We start from the raw sequence: 12,647 nt of genomic DNA, 5'->3' as shown, positions 1-12,647 counted from the left end.
TTGGGGGGGATGGACTAGAAGGTTCTGACAAGGTTCTTGTGAGGGGATCTAGAGCGCTCAGGGGCACAGCCGAGAGCATTTCCAGCCGAAACGCACGGCTCGTGTCTCCGCTGCAGACAAGGCCAAAGACACAACCGCACCAACTATTAATTAACTTCTCCCCCGCACCCCCCCCCCCCCCCTCATGGCTAATTCAGAACAAAACAAAATAGAGCAGAAAAAGAGCATTGAGTAAAGGGAGCTTATTCTTGGCGGACCACACCATATTTACAACTAGATTTTCCTATTATTGTTCTCTAACAAGTGACACGACGACACTATGGATGAACCATGTTGACCCACACGAATGGCTATGAGAGAGAGCCTCCTTTCCCTGTGCCTGTCCCGTTCTCTCTCTCTCTCTCTCTCTCTCTCTCTCTCTCTCTCTCTCTCTCTCCCCCTCTCTCTCTCTCTCTCTCTCCCCCTCTCTCTCTCTCTCTCTCTCTCTCTCTCTCTCTCTCTCTCTCTCTCTCTCTCTCTCTCTCTCTCTCTCTCTCTCTCTCTCTCTCTCTCTCTCTGTCTTAGGTCAGATGGGCTGCATAGTTTTCAGTGTGTGGCCCTTATGGAGTTGGTCACACTAAGGATGAATGGGGGGTGGGTAGGGGTGGGGGGGTGGGGGGTAACATTGCGGTCATTAACCCTGGGTGGACGAATAGGGAGCCAGCCCCGGCTTTCTGTTTTGTTTTCAGTAGGGGGAGAAGAGGATGGGCGTGTGCGTGGCCCTCAGAGGCCCTGGGGCGGGCCGGAACAGTGTGGGTCCCAGGAAGGGGTTCTGGATGAAGGTGGTGGTGCCGCCCGGGTGCCTCAGGGCCAGGGGGTTGGCAGCCATGGCGCACAGTGCCGGCTGGGTGAGCGCGCTGGGCAGGAAGCTCGTGGCGGTCAGGGTCTTGGTGAGCTGCTTCTGCAAGGCCAGCTTGGTCTGCAGGGCGGGGGAGAGGCAGGTCATGACGGTCGGGAGATGGAGAATAACAGAAGAACCGTCTTTAAAGAGCCCGTCAACCCAAAACCTTTTTTCGTTTCATTTTGGTGATAATATGCATGATATAATCGTCAACATTGTGATCCATGCCATTGCTATTGAGATCAGACCATCATTTAGAGACAACAGCAGTAAAATCCGATGGTTTTGCAGATCTCTGCCTAACACTCTTTTCCAAACACGGGTAACGATCCTTTCAAAATTAAAAAAAAAATAAAAAAAATAAAAAAACGTTATTTGTCCCCAGGGGGCAATTGAGGTTTTTATATTATTCAATTTCAAAAATTTAAAAGAAAATTAAAAAATATAATAATATTATATTATTATTATATTTTATGTTTTTATATTTTTCAATTTCGTGACGGCGATGTGCCTTTTAGAATACTCTTTGAGGTTCACGACCAAGGGATGAAGGCGGTGAGCTGTGTGTGGATGTGTAGAGCTCTGTCAAGGCAGTTTGCAGCGTGCAAGAGAGGGCTATTCTTTTCGGAAGGTAATAGTATGACGCCACGGTGTGTGTGGATGCTGAAGCTCATTCTGACCAGCGGTTAACATGATGAGGGTGAGGATTCCCGGACACTAAGAAAACAACGACATGGTGTGTGAAGCATTTCATACGACATCGCTCATTATAACGCTCATATTCAACGTCGGTACTATAAAATATTCCAAAGTTGCCTCGGGTAATAACCATGGGGATAAAACACCCACCTCCATCCTAGAAACCCTTTTGTTTTTATCTTCAAAATTATGATAATCTATGATAATGCTTTCAACTTTGGTTTGTGCCTTGTCATATGTCTAGGACTGAATCATTGATGACATGATTGATTGATGATCTTTTATTTTACAGTCATCATGATTGGTCGCAATTTAACAATCTAATATTTACTCATAACTCAATGACTGACTTAGGAAGCACCCTCCTTGTGCGGCCTTTCTCAATGTTTCTTTGGAGTTATTGGGAGTTCTTTCTTGCCCTTTAGAGGATTTAGGGACTTATGGCAAAGGGGTGAGGTATATGTATGCCTGTGAACCCCTTGGAGACTCTACTAAATAGATTTACTTTACTCAACAATATGAAAGAATTGGTCCCCAAGGTACGAATATACTTTTTAGATCCCAGCTCACATTTCATTTTCCACCGTAGTTCACTAAGAGATGCTTACTCAGGCAGCTCTCAGTGTGATATATGAAGAAAGGGCAGGTTAATGAGTGTTTGGCGGTTTAATGGACAACGCATTGAAATGACCCACAACAGACTGACCCTATGAAAAGAGCACAGCAAAGCCTGCTTTGTTGAAGGCGCCAGCAGTGGAGATTCATCCTGACTTTCTGTTCCCTTCCCCCTGGCCCTGGTCGTATCCCTTGCCTCATCACTGTCCCGTGGTGTCCTATCTCTAGCTTCATCACTGTCCCGTGGTGTCCTGTCCCTAGCCTTATCACTGTCCCTTGGTGTCCTATCCCTAGCCTCATCAATGTCCCGTGGTGTCCTATCCCTAGCCTCATCACTGTCCCGTGGTGTCCTGTCCCTAGCCTCATCACTGTCCCGTGGTGTTCTATCCCTAGCCTCATCACTGTCCCGTGGTGTCCTATCCCTAGCCTCACCACTGTCCCGTGGTGTTCTATCCCTAGCCTCATCACTGTCCCGTGGTGTCTTGTCCCTAGCCTTATCACTGTCCCGTGGTGTCCTATCCCTAGCCTTATCACTGTCCCGTGGTGTCCTATCCCTAGCCTTATCACTGTCCCGTGGTGTCCTATCCCTAGCCTCATCCCGGTCCCGTGGTGTCCTATCCCTAGCCTCATCACGGTCCCGTGGTGTCCTATCCCTAGCCTCACTCACCTGCGAGGAGAGGGAGGTGAGGTTGTATTGGCTGAACACTTTCTTCATGGCCGACACCGCCCCGCCCGCATAGCCACTCCACCGGACGCTCTGTAGGGAGGGAGGAGAGGGTATCAGGGGGTGTGGGGTATCAGAAGGAGGGGGGAGGGTATCAAGGGGTGTAGGGTATCAGGAGGAGGGGGGTATCAGGGGGAGGAGGAGGGTATCAGGGGGAGTGGGGTATCAGGAGGAGGGGGGAGGGTATCAGGAGGAGGAGAAGGGTATCAGGGGGAGGAGGAGGGTATCAGGGGGAGGAGGAGGGTATCAGGGGGATGAGGAGGGTATCAGGGGGAGGAGGAGGGTATCAGAGGGAGGAGGAGGGTATCAGGGGGAGGAGGAGGGTATCAGGGGGATGAGGAGGGTATCAGAGGGAGGAGGAGGGTATCAGGGGGAGGAGGAGGGTATCAGGGGGAGGAGGAGGAGGGTATCAGGGGGAGGAGGAGGGTATCAGGGGAGGAGGAGGGTGTCAGGGGGAGGAGGAGGGTATCAGGGGGAGGAGGGGTATAAGGGGGAGGAGGAAGAGGAAGAGGAGGAGGTTCCGTGAGTGGGAGGAGAAGGAGAGATAAGGTGCATCACATGTGACAGGAGCGAGGGAATAAAGGAGTGATTAATGGCGAGTGCTGATTCAGGAGTCTGTTGTCAGAGCTGGTCAGTGGTGGGACAAGAGAGACTGTTTTAGAACGGGCGAGCTGCCTCCTGTGTGGGGATGGAGGGGGGGGGGGGGGCTGCGTGGGGTTCATTACTTACAACAGAGTGTGTGTGTGTGTGCTTAACCTACCTGACAGGGCAGACACACAGACATGCTGTCTCACCCAGTCGTCGTCCCCCCCCTTCCCCCATCCCTGAGGACACTGTAATGAGGTCTAAGTATGTGCCAGAGTGTACCTGTCTCTCTGTGTATGTGTGTGTGTGTGTGTGTGTGTGTGTGTGTGTGTGTGTGTGTGTGTGTGTGTGTGCACCATGTGTGGGGTGCGTGTGTGTGTGCACGAGCGCATTATGAGTCTGTCAGAATTAAGGTCAAACCAGCCAACTGTAACAACAGAAAAATGCGCGCTCCGAAATAGTGCTTGGCTGTTCTGAGCTACACTCATAATCATTTTTAGATTTATGCTCCAATTCTTGCATAGTTTACGGGCATTATTCGTAGCAAATCTGCGATAAGGAAAAAGCAATTATGTCTAGTTTGTGTTCCTTGAGGGTCTGCTTGATTGCCTATTTATGTGACACTGTGTGTCTGCCTCATCTGGGCGCCTGCTGTGACTTACCGCTAAGCTGGTGCTCTGCGGGGTCTTGTTGTGGGGGGTGAACTTGGGTTTGGGGGGTTTGCCTGCCAATCGGTCCTTGTGCCTCCTGCTGTTCATGTGCTGTGGAGAACCCAGAGGAACGCATCAGTGCAGTAGCAACAGCCACAGCTTTGCTTTGTTTGCAGCACCCTTGACTGGAGTGAATTATAACAAATACAAATAAATGCCCTTGGTGGCAACGGTCATCGTAGTCATGTGTATCGTCGAAGCTACTAATGGGCTACGGCTGCAAAGGCATCATCTCTAAGGAGGGCATCTTGAACGGAGTCCTGTTGGGAAGCCGGCGGACTTAACAAATCTACAGCACCCAAAGTTCAGCCTCACTGCCTCTGCCTCGAGCAATCCAGTGCTCCCTTCCTGTCTCTATCGTTAAAGCACATAGTCTTTCCATATCGATATCCATTAATCTATCCATCGATTCATCCTTCCTGCCATACACTCACCTGATTCAAGGGTTAACTTAGCTTCACTAAAGCTCCAGTGAGTTGTGATGTAATAACACAAAAAAAACAGTTGACGTCCCTTGATACATTTTGACCAATTCTTTATTCTATATACGTGTCTTGACGTTAGATCCTCCCTCCCTCGCCCCCCCCCTCCCTTCCTGATGTGAACCTACTACATAGAGCCAACGTCTTCCTTCGCGGCCTCACCTGACTGAGCTGGGTCTCGGAGTTGACGAAGATCTCGCACACCTCACACTGGAAGTTCTTGCTGGGCACCCCCACGCTGCCCTTGGTGCCCAGCCGCTTGCTCTTGCAGGCGGACCGGGCCGCCACCGCTTTGCCCCGGCGCCGCGGCTGCACAGGCTGACCCTCCAGCATCAGTTTGTGCTTGGTGCCTAGAAGAGGTCAGAGGTCAGTTCAAGGTCATTTCCCACGGCAGGTTATAAAAAACAGAGCTCCCTCTGCAACCAGAGCCTTGACTGCTGTATTGGAGTTCATTTGATTTGATTGCAAAAAAATATGCCTGGCCACCACTACTGAATCTGACTCAGAACTAAAAAGTGTCTAGAATGCATTAGCTGCACCGTTTTGAAAAAGGCTGTTTTTTATGGTCTAGTCCCCCTAGCCCCCCTCATCTCAATCACAAGAAGCCACAGGTTTGAGAGCCGCAAAGTCATCCCACTCACCGGTGTTGTGCGCGTCCAGTTGGGAGGTGGAGTTGACTGTGACCTTGCAGACCGGGCAGTGGAGGTGTGCTTTGCCCTTCATGGCGTCGTCCTTGTCTTCCTCCGTGCACGCCTCACCCTCCGCGGGCACGGTCAGCCCGGGGCTCACCGTGCCCGGGTCGGTCCCCGGGTCGGTCCCCGGGTCCGTGCCCACGGAACCGACGGACTCTGGGGTCCCGGCGTCGGAGGCGGTCTCGGAGGGCTGCTGCGGGGAGGGTGACACCTGGGGAGGCGACAGAGCCACGGAGTCCCCGGAGGAGACCTCGGACTCGGGCGTCAGCATGGCTGAGCTGCTGGGGGGGCTCTCCTCCATCTTCACCTCCTGGTCGGGCGCTTCCAGAGCGGGCAGACTGATGATACCTGGGGAAGAGCGGAAGTCAGAACATTTTATCTCACCTTTCGTCTGCCCAGAGGGTGACGTGTGAGGAAAAGCGGATGCAGTCTGGCATCGTTTGATGAACTTGTGTTCAACGCTCAAGGATTTTTGCATAATCCCTAAAGGAACCATTTGTAGAAGAAACTAAGCAGTAAATACATACCCATCAGACAAACATAAATAATTGCTTGAATGAGTGAAATATAAAATCACGTAGAGTTATCCAAAAGTTAAATGGCAAAAAGTCTATTTGTCCAATTTGTCCTTTTTGGCAGATTGTATCTGGGGCCAGACTAGCCTGGCTATTACCAGACCAAGCCAATCGTAGATTGAACGTTGGACTGGGGAAGCTGCCGTCATTTTCTTCAGCACAAGTGGCATGAGCAACGGGCCTAGTTCAACTGACTCTGTACGCGATTGGCTGCTTGCCGTCGCTTCCCTGTCGTCATTGTGTTAAACCAGCCAATAGTGCGCCAAGGGGAAAAGCCAGCTGGGTGATTGGCTCCCGCAAAAATGTATCGGAAGCAGAAAGGAATGTATTGCTCTTCTCCAGACCCTTGTGCAGGGCAAACTCAATTCGCCGGAAGAATGGGCGGCGCTACCCAGGCTAGGGCCAGACAGAAGCAACATGAAGTCCTTTGACAGGGGGAGGCTATGATCAGCCAGCCTTCTTTAAAATCCTAACCTGGTACAAACGAGGAAGGTTATCAAGGTTGTGCCTGCACTTTTGCTGCCCATTTCACACTACCCTGCAATGTATATATCTATTTTTTTTTAGGGGAAGTGACCCGTACCAGCTGAAAAAGGAGAATGGGAACACTAATTCCATAGAACTGGAATAAAACCTTTTCATTAAAGAGGACCTATTATACTACTTTTCTTGTCTCATTTCTTATTAATGACTCCTATAGCGCAACCTGACACGAATCATAACACAAAAAACGATGTAGATTTTCGGGAGACTCTTCCCCTCATCTGGGCGCTTTCAGCATTCTCTGTCAACGCTCGGTTTCGTCCTTCTCCGCCCCCTCGCCCCCCTCCTGCCAACCCAACTCCGTTGTGATTGGTTACCTTCCTTGAAGCGCGCGCGCGGGCAGATTTGACCAGGCATATGGGGGGCGCGGCAGGAGTGCCTCTACGTAGATGATTTCCCGGAAATGTGAACAAGTGAATCGCAAACGTTGTCCCGAGTGTTTAGCGCTCTGCACAGCCACCCCAGACTGTCAGCAGGGAATACGTTGAAATGCATGTACGTCTTTATTTGACAATTAAGTATGGTTAAACATGACTATCAATCATTATAACAACGTTTTTAACAACGTTTTAAGGTCATAAAAGTCGAAAAAGCATAATAGGTCCCCTTTAAGGTATTTTCAACATTAAAACGGCAAAGCTTATGATAAAAGTTAATGCGCTGATGTGCTTTAACACACACCATCCACGTAAAGGTCGAGGTCAGCTTGGCATTTATAAGCTTGTTAGCTTGCGCATTTCAGAAAACTGTGTGCGATTCAGTAGATGTTGTGTGAGTAACATTTTAATTGTATTGGTATTCGTATTGAGCTAGCATTGTCATTGTTCTGTTTTGAACAATCAAAGGACAAGATTAAGATAGAGATCACCAGTTCAGAAGAACAAATGCCATCAGTCCTCTAACCTTCAACACCAACACACACTCTCTTTCCCTCTCTCTCTCTCCCCCTCTCCCTCTCCCTCTCCCTCTCTCTCTCTCTCTCTCTCTCTCTCTCTCTCTCTCTCTCTCTCTCTCCATCTCTCCATCTCTCCATCTCTCTCTCTCTCTCTCTCTCTCTCTCTCTCTCTCTCTCTCTCTCTCTCTCTCTCTCTCTCTCTCTCTCTCTCTCTCTCTCTCTCTCTCTCTCTCTCTCTCTCCCGCCTCACACCTCACACCTCCGCTCGCCCTCGCTATTTAAATATCAATTGAAAGACCTGAGGCTCAGTCAATACAAACAATCCAATCGACTGCCAGAACCGGGCCGATAAGTCACGGGAGTTCCATCACACACACGCACGCACAAACACACACACACACACACACACACACACCTCTCTCCTCCCCCGAACTCCTCCCCGAGGGAGTCACACACTTTAGCCCCCAGTGAACCGACGCTATATATATCCTTTTCATTTTCTCTCCTTCCCTCCGCCGACAAGCCCGACCGCGCTCCATTGATTTTTCCCTCTGTTCACGTCCCGCACTGAATTCATCACGGAGATAGGGGTCATCCCCTCTTGTCCTGTTTTTTTTTTGCAGAAAGGAATCCGAATAGCAGAGATCAGGCAGTCCCCATCGTTTTTTGGGCTTTAATGAGAATGACCCCTTGGGGTATTTCGGCTCACCGCTGCCCCCCTAGCTCGACCGCCCAGACACGAGGCTATGATCCTCAGCTTAAAGTAACAGACAAGGCCACCGGAGAAGTCCCTGGCATGTCTGGAGGTGATACCGATCCGGGGATTTCGCCGGCGCCGAGGGTGCTGGGAAAATCCAGTGAGTGAGTCTTGGATTCATTCAAAAAGGAACTCATTCTCTCATTCATTGTTTGAGATATCTCAGTGAAGGGGAATTCCTCCACATTGTCCGAGCCTTTTAGAAAACATACCGCAGAAGGCAAAGACAATGCCTTCTGCCACAAAAAGTCACCAAAAAACATGTGAGGGTGAACGAAAAAATGCTACCACTTGGGTTGGCACTTCAGCCCACACCAACGCAAACGCACACACACACACACACACACACACACACACACACACACACACACACACACACACACACACACACACACACACACACACACACACACACACACACACACTCACATACATACATATCCTTAGACAATACCTCCTGTCATTTGGCCTGTCAATCAACCCTCTTCGTAACCCCTGAAGACTCGTGTGATGACACAGACTGCCAGCGAGATTGGCAGTCTGTCAGATCAAAGTCCAGTCTCTCGCCACCCGACACACTCAATTACCCATGGAATGGTACTCTGCAGCCACAGAGTGCTGGTGTTAACATCACTGTCATAGAGGCTATCATTGCTTTCATTGAACTCGAAGGGGATTTTAACGCAAGTCCTGCCCATCCAATTAAAGTGGACAGACTCCCGGAGTAAATATATATCTGAGGAACGACATACAGTGTATTGATCCGTAGACATGTGCAAACAAGATCTCTCTCTCCCTCTCTCTCTTTCTCTCTCACTCTCTCTCTATCCTTCTTTTGTCTCCCTCTCATCATCTCAGAAACTAAGCAGTGTAACCCGCTGATCGAGCGAAAACTCACTATACCACTCTGTATGTATGTTGTCTTTTAAATGTATTTTGTGTGCATGTGTGCCTGTATGAATTATCATTACTGGGCTGGCTGTTGCCTTTGAAGATGCCAGCAACAAAACGGGATCCCCAATATCTGGAGTCAACCATTGATAATGGTAGATAATGGTTGTTCCTTTGCTGAGCAGAATTTTATTTGATCGCTTGGTAGGTTTGGTCTTGGTATGTTGGCTCTTTGAAATTCTACTAGTCACGAATTTAAAAAGTGTAAAATGTACACACAAAATGCATAAAATATAAAAAAAATACAAAAGATAATAGATAAATGGTATGCACATTGGTTCAAACCTATCTATACGACTAATAAACACAATCATTCATGCTCTGTGTTTCAATGGACTAGGAGCTAGTTTCTCCTTTGCAGTTCATCTCTGCATCTCTGTAGTGTATGCACTATGCAACAATGATTACAATTCAGTACAGGGCAAAACCACGGTAAAGTTGTACAGCCCAAACGTATCCTTGTGTTAAGCGGCAGTGTGTTGATCTACTTGCAGAGCAGATGGGTGGGTTATCGGTTCTAAATGGTTCTGATCATTTGGTCATTAGACCAGAGTAAGCTGTCCCTGACAGCCCTCTGTTTTATTACACACATAACTCATTTTGTAGAGAGCTAATTTGGAGTGCTATTTTATCACATGTTAGCACTGTGGTGTGTGTGTGGGAATGTGTGTATATAGATGTGTGCGTGCGTGTGTGTGTGTGTGTGTGTGTGTGTGTGTGTGTGTGTGTGTGTGTGTGTGTGTGTGTGTGTGTGTGTGTGTGTGCGTGTGTGTGTGTGCGTGTGTGTGTGTGTGTGTCCGTAAAAGCCCGCTCCACTGCATTTTAATTTCACATGAGGCCATGCACACAATTGGGGGCTCATTAAAGTGCGCTACCCCCTCAAAAAAAAGTGCCTTGGAACCGTCAAATTATTCATAAAAAATACAACGGATTATCTGCGTCTCTTTCTCTCTCTCTCTCTCTCTCTCTCTCTCTCTCTCTCTCTCTCTCTCTCTCTCTCTCTCTCTCTCTCTCTCTCTCTCTCTCTCTCCATTTCTTTTTCTCTCTCTCTCTCTCTCTCTCTCTCTCTCTCTCTCTCTCTCTCTCTCTCTCTCTCTCTCCATTTATTTTTCTCTCTCTCTCTCTCTCTTTGCTCTCTCTTTCTTTCTCTCCCTCAATCCTAATTTTCTCACTTCATCATTGCATCTTATTCACCAAGTAATTCATAAAAAATACAAAGGATTATCTCTCTCTCTCTCTCTCTCTCTCTCTCTCTCTCTCTCTCTCTCTCTCTCTCTCTCTCTCTCTCTCTCTCTCTCTCTCTCTCTCTCTCTCTCTCTCCCATTATCCTATCTTACCCCTTTCCATGCATAGTTTTGTTTCTACTTCCTCATCCTCCGCCTCCTCCCCCCCCCCTCTTCTTCTCCCTCTCATCCACCACCTCCTCACTCTCATACACCCCCTCCTCCTGACCCCCCTCATCCTCCTCCCTCTCCTCAACCAACTCCCCCTCCCTCCCTCCCCTCCACCACCTCCTCCTGATCCTCCCTCCCCCATTATCTTATCTTACCCCTCTCCATGCCTAGTTTGGTTTCTACTTCCTCATCCTCCTCCCTCTCCTCCTCCTCCCTCTCCCCCCCTCCTCCCTCACCTCCTCCTCCGTCCTCACCACCATCTCCTCCTCAGTCTCCTCCACTATATTCTCCTTACTCTAGTCCACCACTTCCTCCTGACTCTCTTCCTCCTCCTCCTCCCTCTCCTTCTACCTCTAGCCCACCTCCTCCTCCTCCCTCTCGCCCATCACCCCCGTCCCACCTCCCCTCCGCCACCTCCTCCTTACTCTGCTCCTGCTCCTCCCGCTCCTTCGCCATCTCCTCCTCCCTCTCCTCAATCCCCTCCTACTCCCTTTCCTCCACTACCTCCTACTCCCTCTCCTCAACCACCTCCTCCTCCCTTTCCTCCACTACCGCCTACTCCCGCTCCTTAGAGCTTAGATCGGGCCCAGAAAATGTCTGAACCCGGCCCGGCCCGACGCATTAACTGTAATTATGAGCCCAAGCCCGAATTCAACCCCACATTTTCTTTTAATACATGGGCTGTTATATCTGACGTACTCAAATACAATTCGGAGTAGTTTGAACTTCAGAAATCTGTTAAGAATTATCTAATAAATAATGCAACAAGGACGAAGCATGTAACGACGCTGTTTGTTTATTCAAAATGGAATTGATTGCAAAAAAATCGGAATGAAGAAACGTGAACAATGATGAACACAGACAATGAACGAGAATGAACTAGTTTGGATAGCCTAGGAGGCCTACTCTGCTAAATATATATGCAAGGGGTAATGTATAGAACGCCGGTCATTATCGGGAAAATAAGCCCCGACAGGGCAAACAGGACATTGACGTGCAGTGGAGGTGTCTTGCTTCGCCCTGAAGGGGCTTATTTTCGATAATGACCGGCGACGTTCTATACATTATCCCGCTTATTACACGGCTACTTGCCAAAACGAAAACATAACTTCACATGGTGTGTCTTTTTAAAATGTATTTGTTACCAGCAATCATAGTGTTGATCGGCAGAGAAATAGTCAGCCAAAGACGTTGACGTCGCTTAGCAACCGAAGACGCTGGGGTTGACAAGTTACCGGACTACTTGCAGAGATACCAAAGACATCATTAGAGGAAAAAAGTTCTTTGTTTTCCTTCACAGCGGTCAATTATACTTAGCAATGGTGAATTATCAAATATAATTCACCGCCGGAAGTTGTGAAGAGCCCATGCAAGTGAACGGAGCGTTCCACGGCATTGAGAAGACCCGTGTAATAAAGGCCTATATAATATTTCTGTTGATGGCATAGATAGATTTCTCCTCATATTAGGCCAATAAAGCAACGATTAAAAAAAATAAAACTCGATCAAAGGCCCGGCCCGACCCGGCCCGAGGATAGTGGTGGGAAATACCGGCCCAACCCGGCCTTCGGGTCGGGCAGAGAATCTAAACTCTACCGCTCCTCCACCACCTCCTCCTACCTCTCTTCCTCCTCCTTGCCAACTGTGCCATATTAAAATAGAAATTGATGAGTGCCGGCCTTATCAGGCCCCAAGTCCTTTGTCCACTTTCTCCTTCCTGAAGGAGACTTTCAATGCGCAAATTGCTGTGCTTGTGCGAAAATGTGTGTGTATGTGTGTGTGTGTGTGTGTGTGTGTGTGTGTGTGTGTGTGTGTGTGTGTTTGTGATGGTGGGTGCGTGTGTGTGTTGCTGTGTTGCTGTGTTGCTGCGTTTGTGGGTGTGGAAATATCTGCGTGCATATGCATGTGCACGGATAGACTATCTCTCTGCCTATAACACTATCTATTCCTTCACATCCTCTTCTATCGCACAAACACACATACATGCCCACACAAACACACACACACACACACACACACACACACACACACACACACACACACACACACACACACACATTTTTCAATTCCGCACAGATAGCAATCTTATCTCAGGCAAAGTTAGTGAGGAAGAGTATGAGGTACAACTTACCAGAGCGAGGGCGG

The 12,647-nt window shown here is 48.9% G+C and overlaps 1 protein-coding gene across 3 annotated transcripts in view; it reads right to left on the bottom strand.

Moving 5' to 3' along the window:
* Positions 1 to 494: 494 nt before the first annotated feature.
* The window catches only part of znf385c (zinc finger protein 385C), a 130,839-nt gene continuing 118,686 nt past the window's right edge, over positions 495 to 12,647 (bottom strand). The window contains exons 7-11 of one of the 3 annotated variants that reach the window (XM_030347623.1): positions 5,337 to 5,735; positions 4,858 to 5,045; positions 4,166 to 4,264; positions 2,862 to 2,951; positions 495 to 958 (exon numbers count right to left, since the gene is read on the bottom strand). In XM_030347623.1, the coding sequence (XP_030203483.1) occupies positions 725 to 958; positions 2,862 to 2,951; positions 4,166 to 4,264; positions 4,858 to 5,045; positions 5,337 to 5,735 (1,010 nt within the window). In that variant the 3' untranslated portion in view covers positions 495 to 724. The remainder of the gene's footprint in view (positions 959 to 2,861; positions 2,952 to 4,165; positions 4,265 to 4,857; positions 5,046 to 5,336; positions 5,736 to 12,647) is intronic. The other 2 variants (XM_030347631.1, XM_030347642.1) reach the window with 2 other exon arrangements.

Source organism: Gadus morhua, chromosome 2, assembly GCF_902167405.1.
Source record: "Gadus morhua chromosome 2, gadMor3.0, whole genome shotgun sequence".
NCBI lineage: Eukaryota > Metazoa > Chordata > Actinopteri > Gadiformes > Gadidae > Gadus > Gadus morhua.
This window is presented reverse-complemented; position numbering and strand designations above follow the sequence as displayed.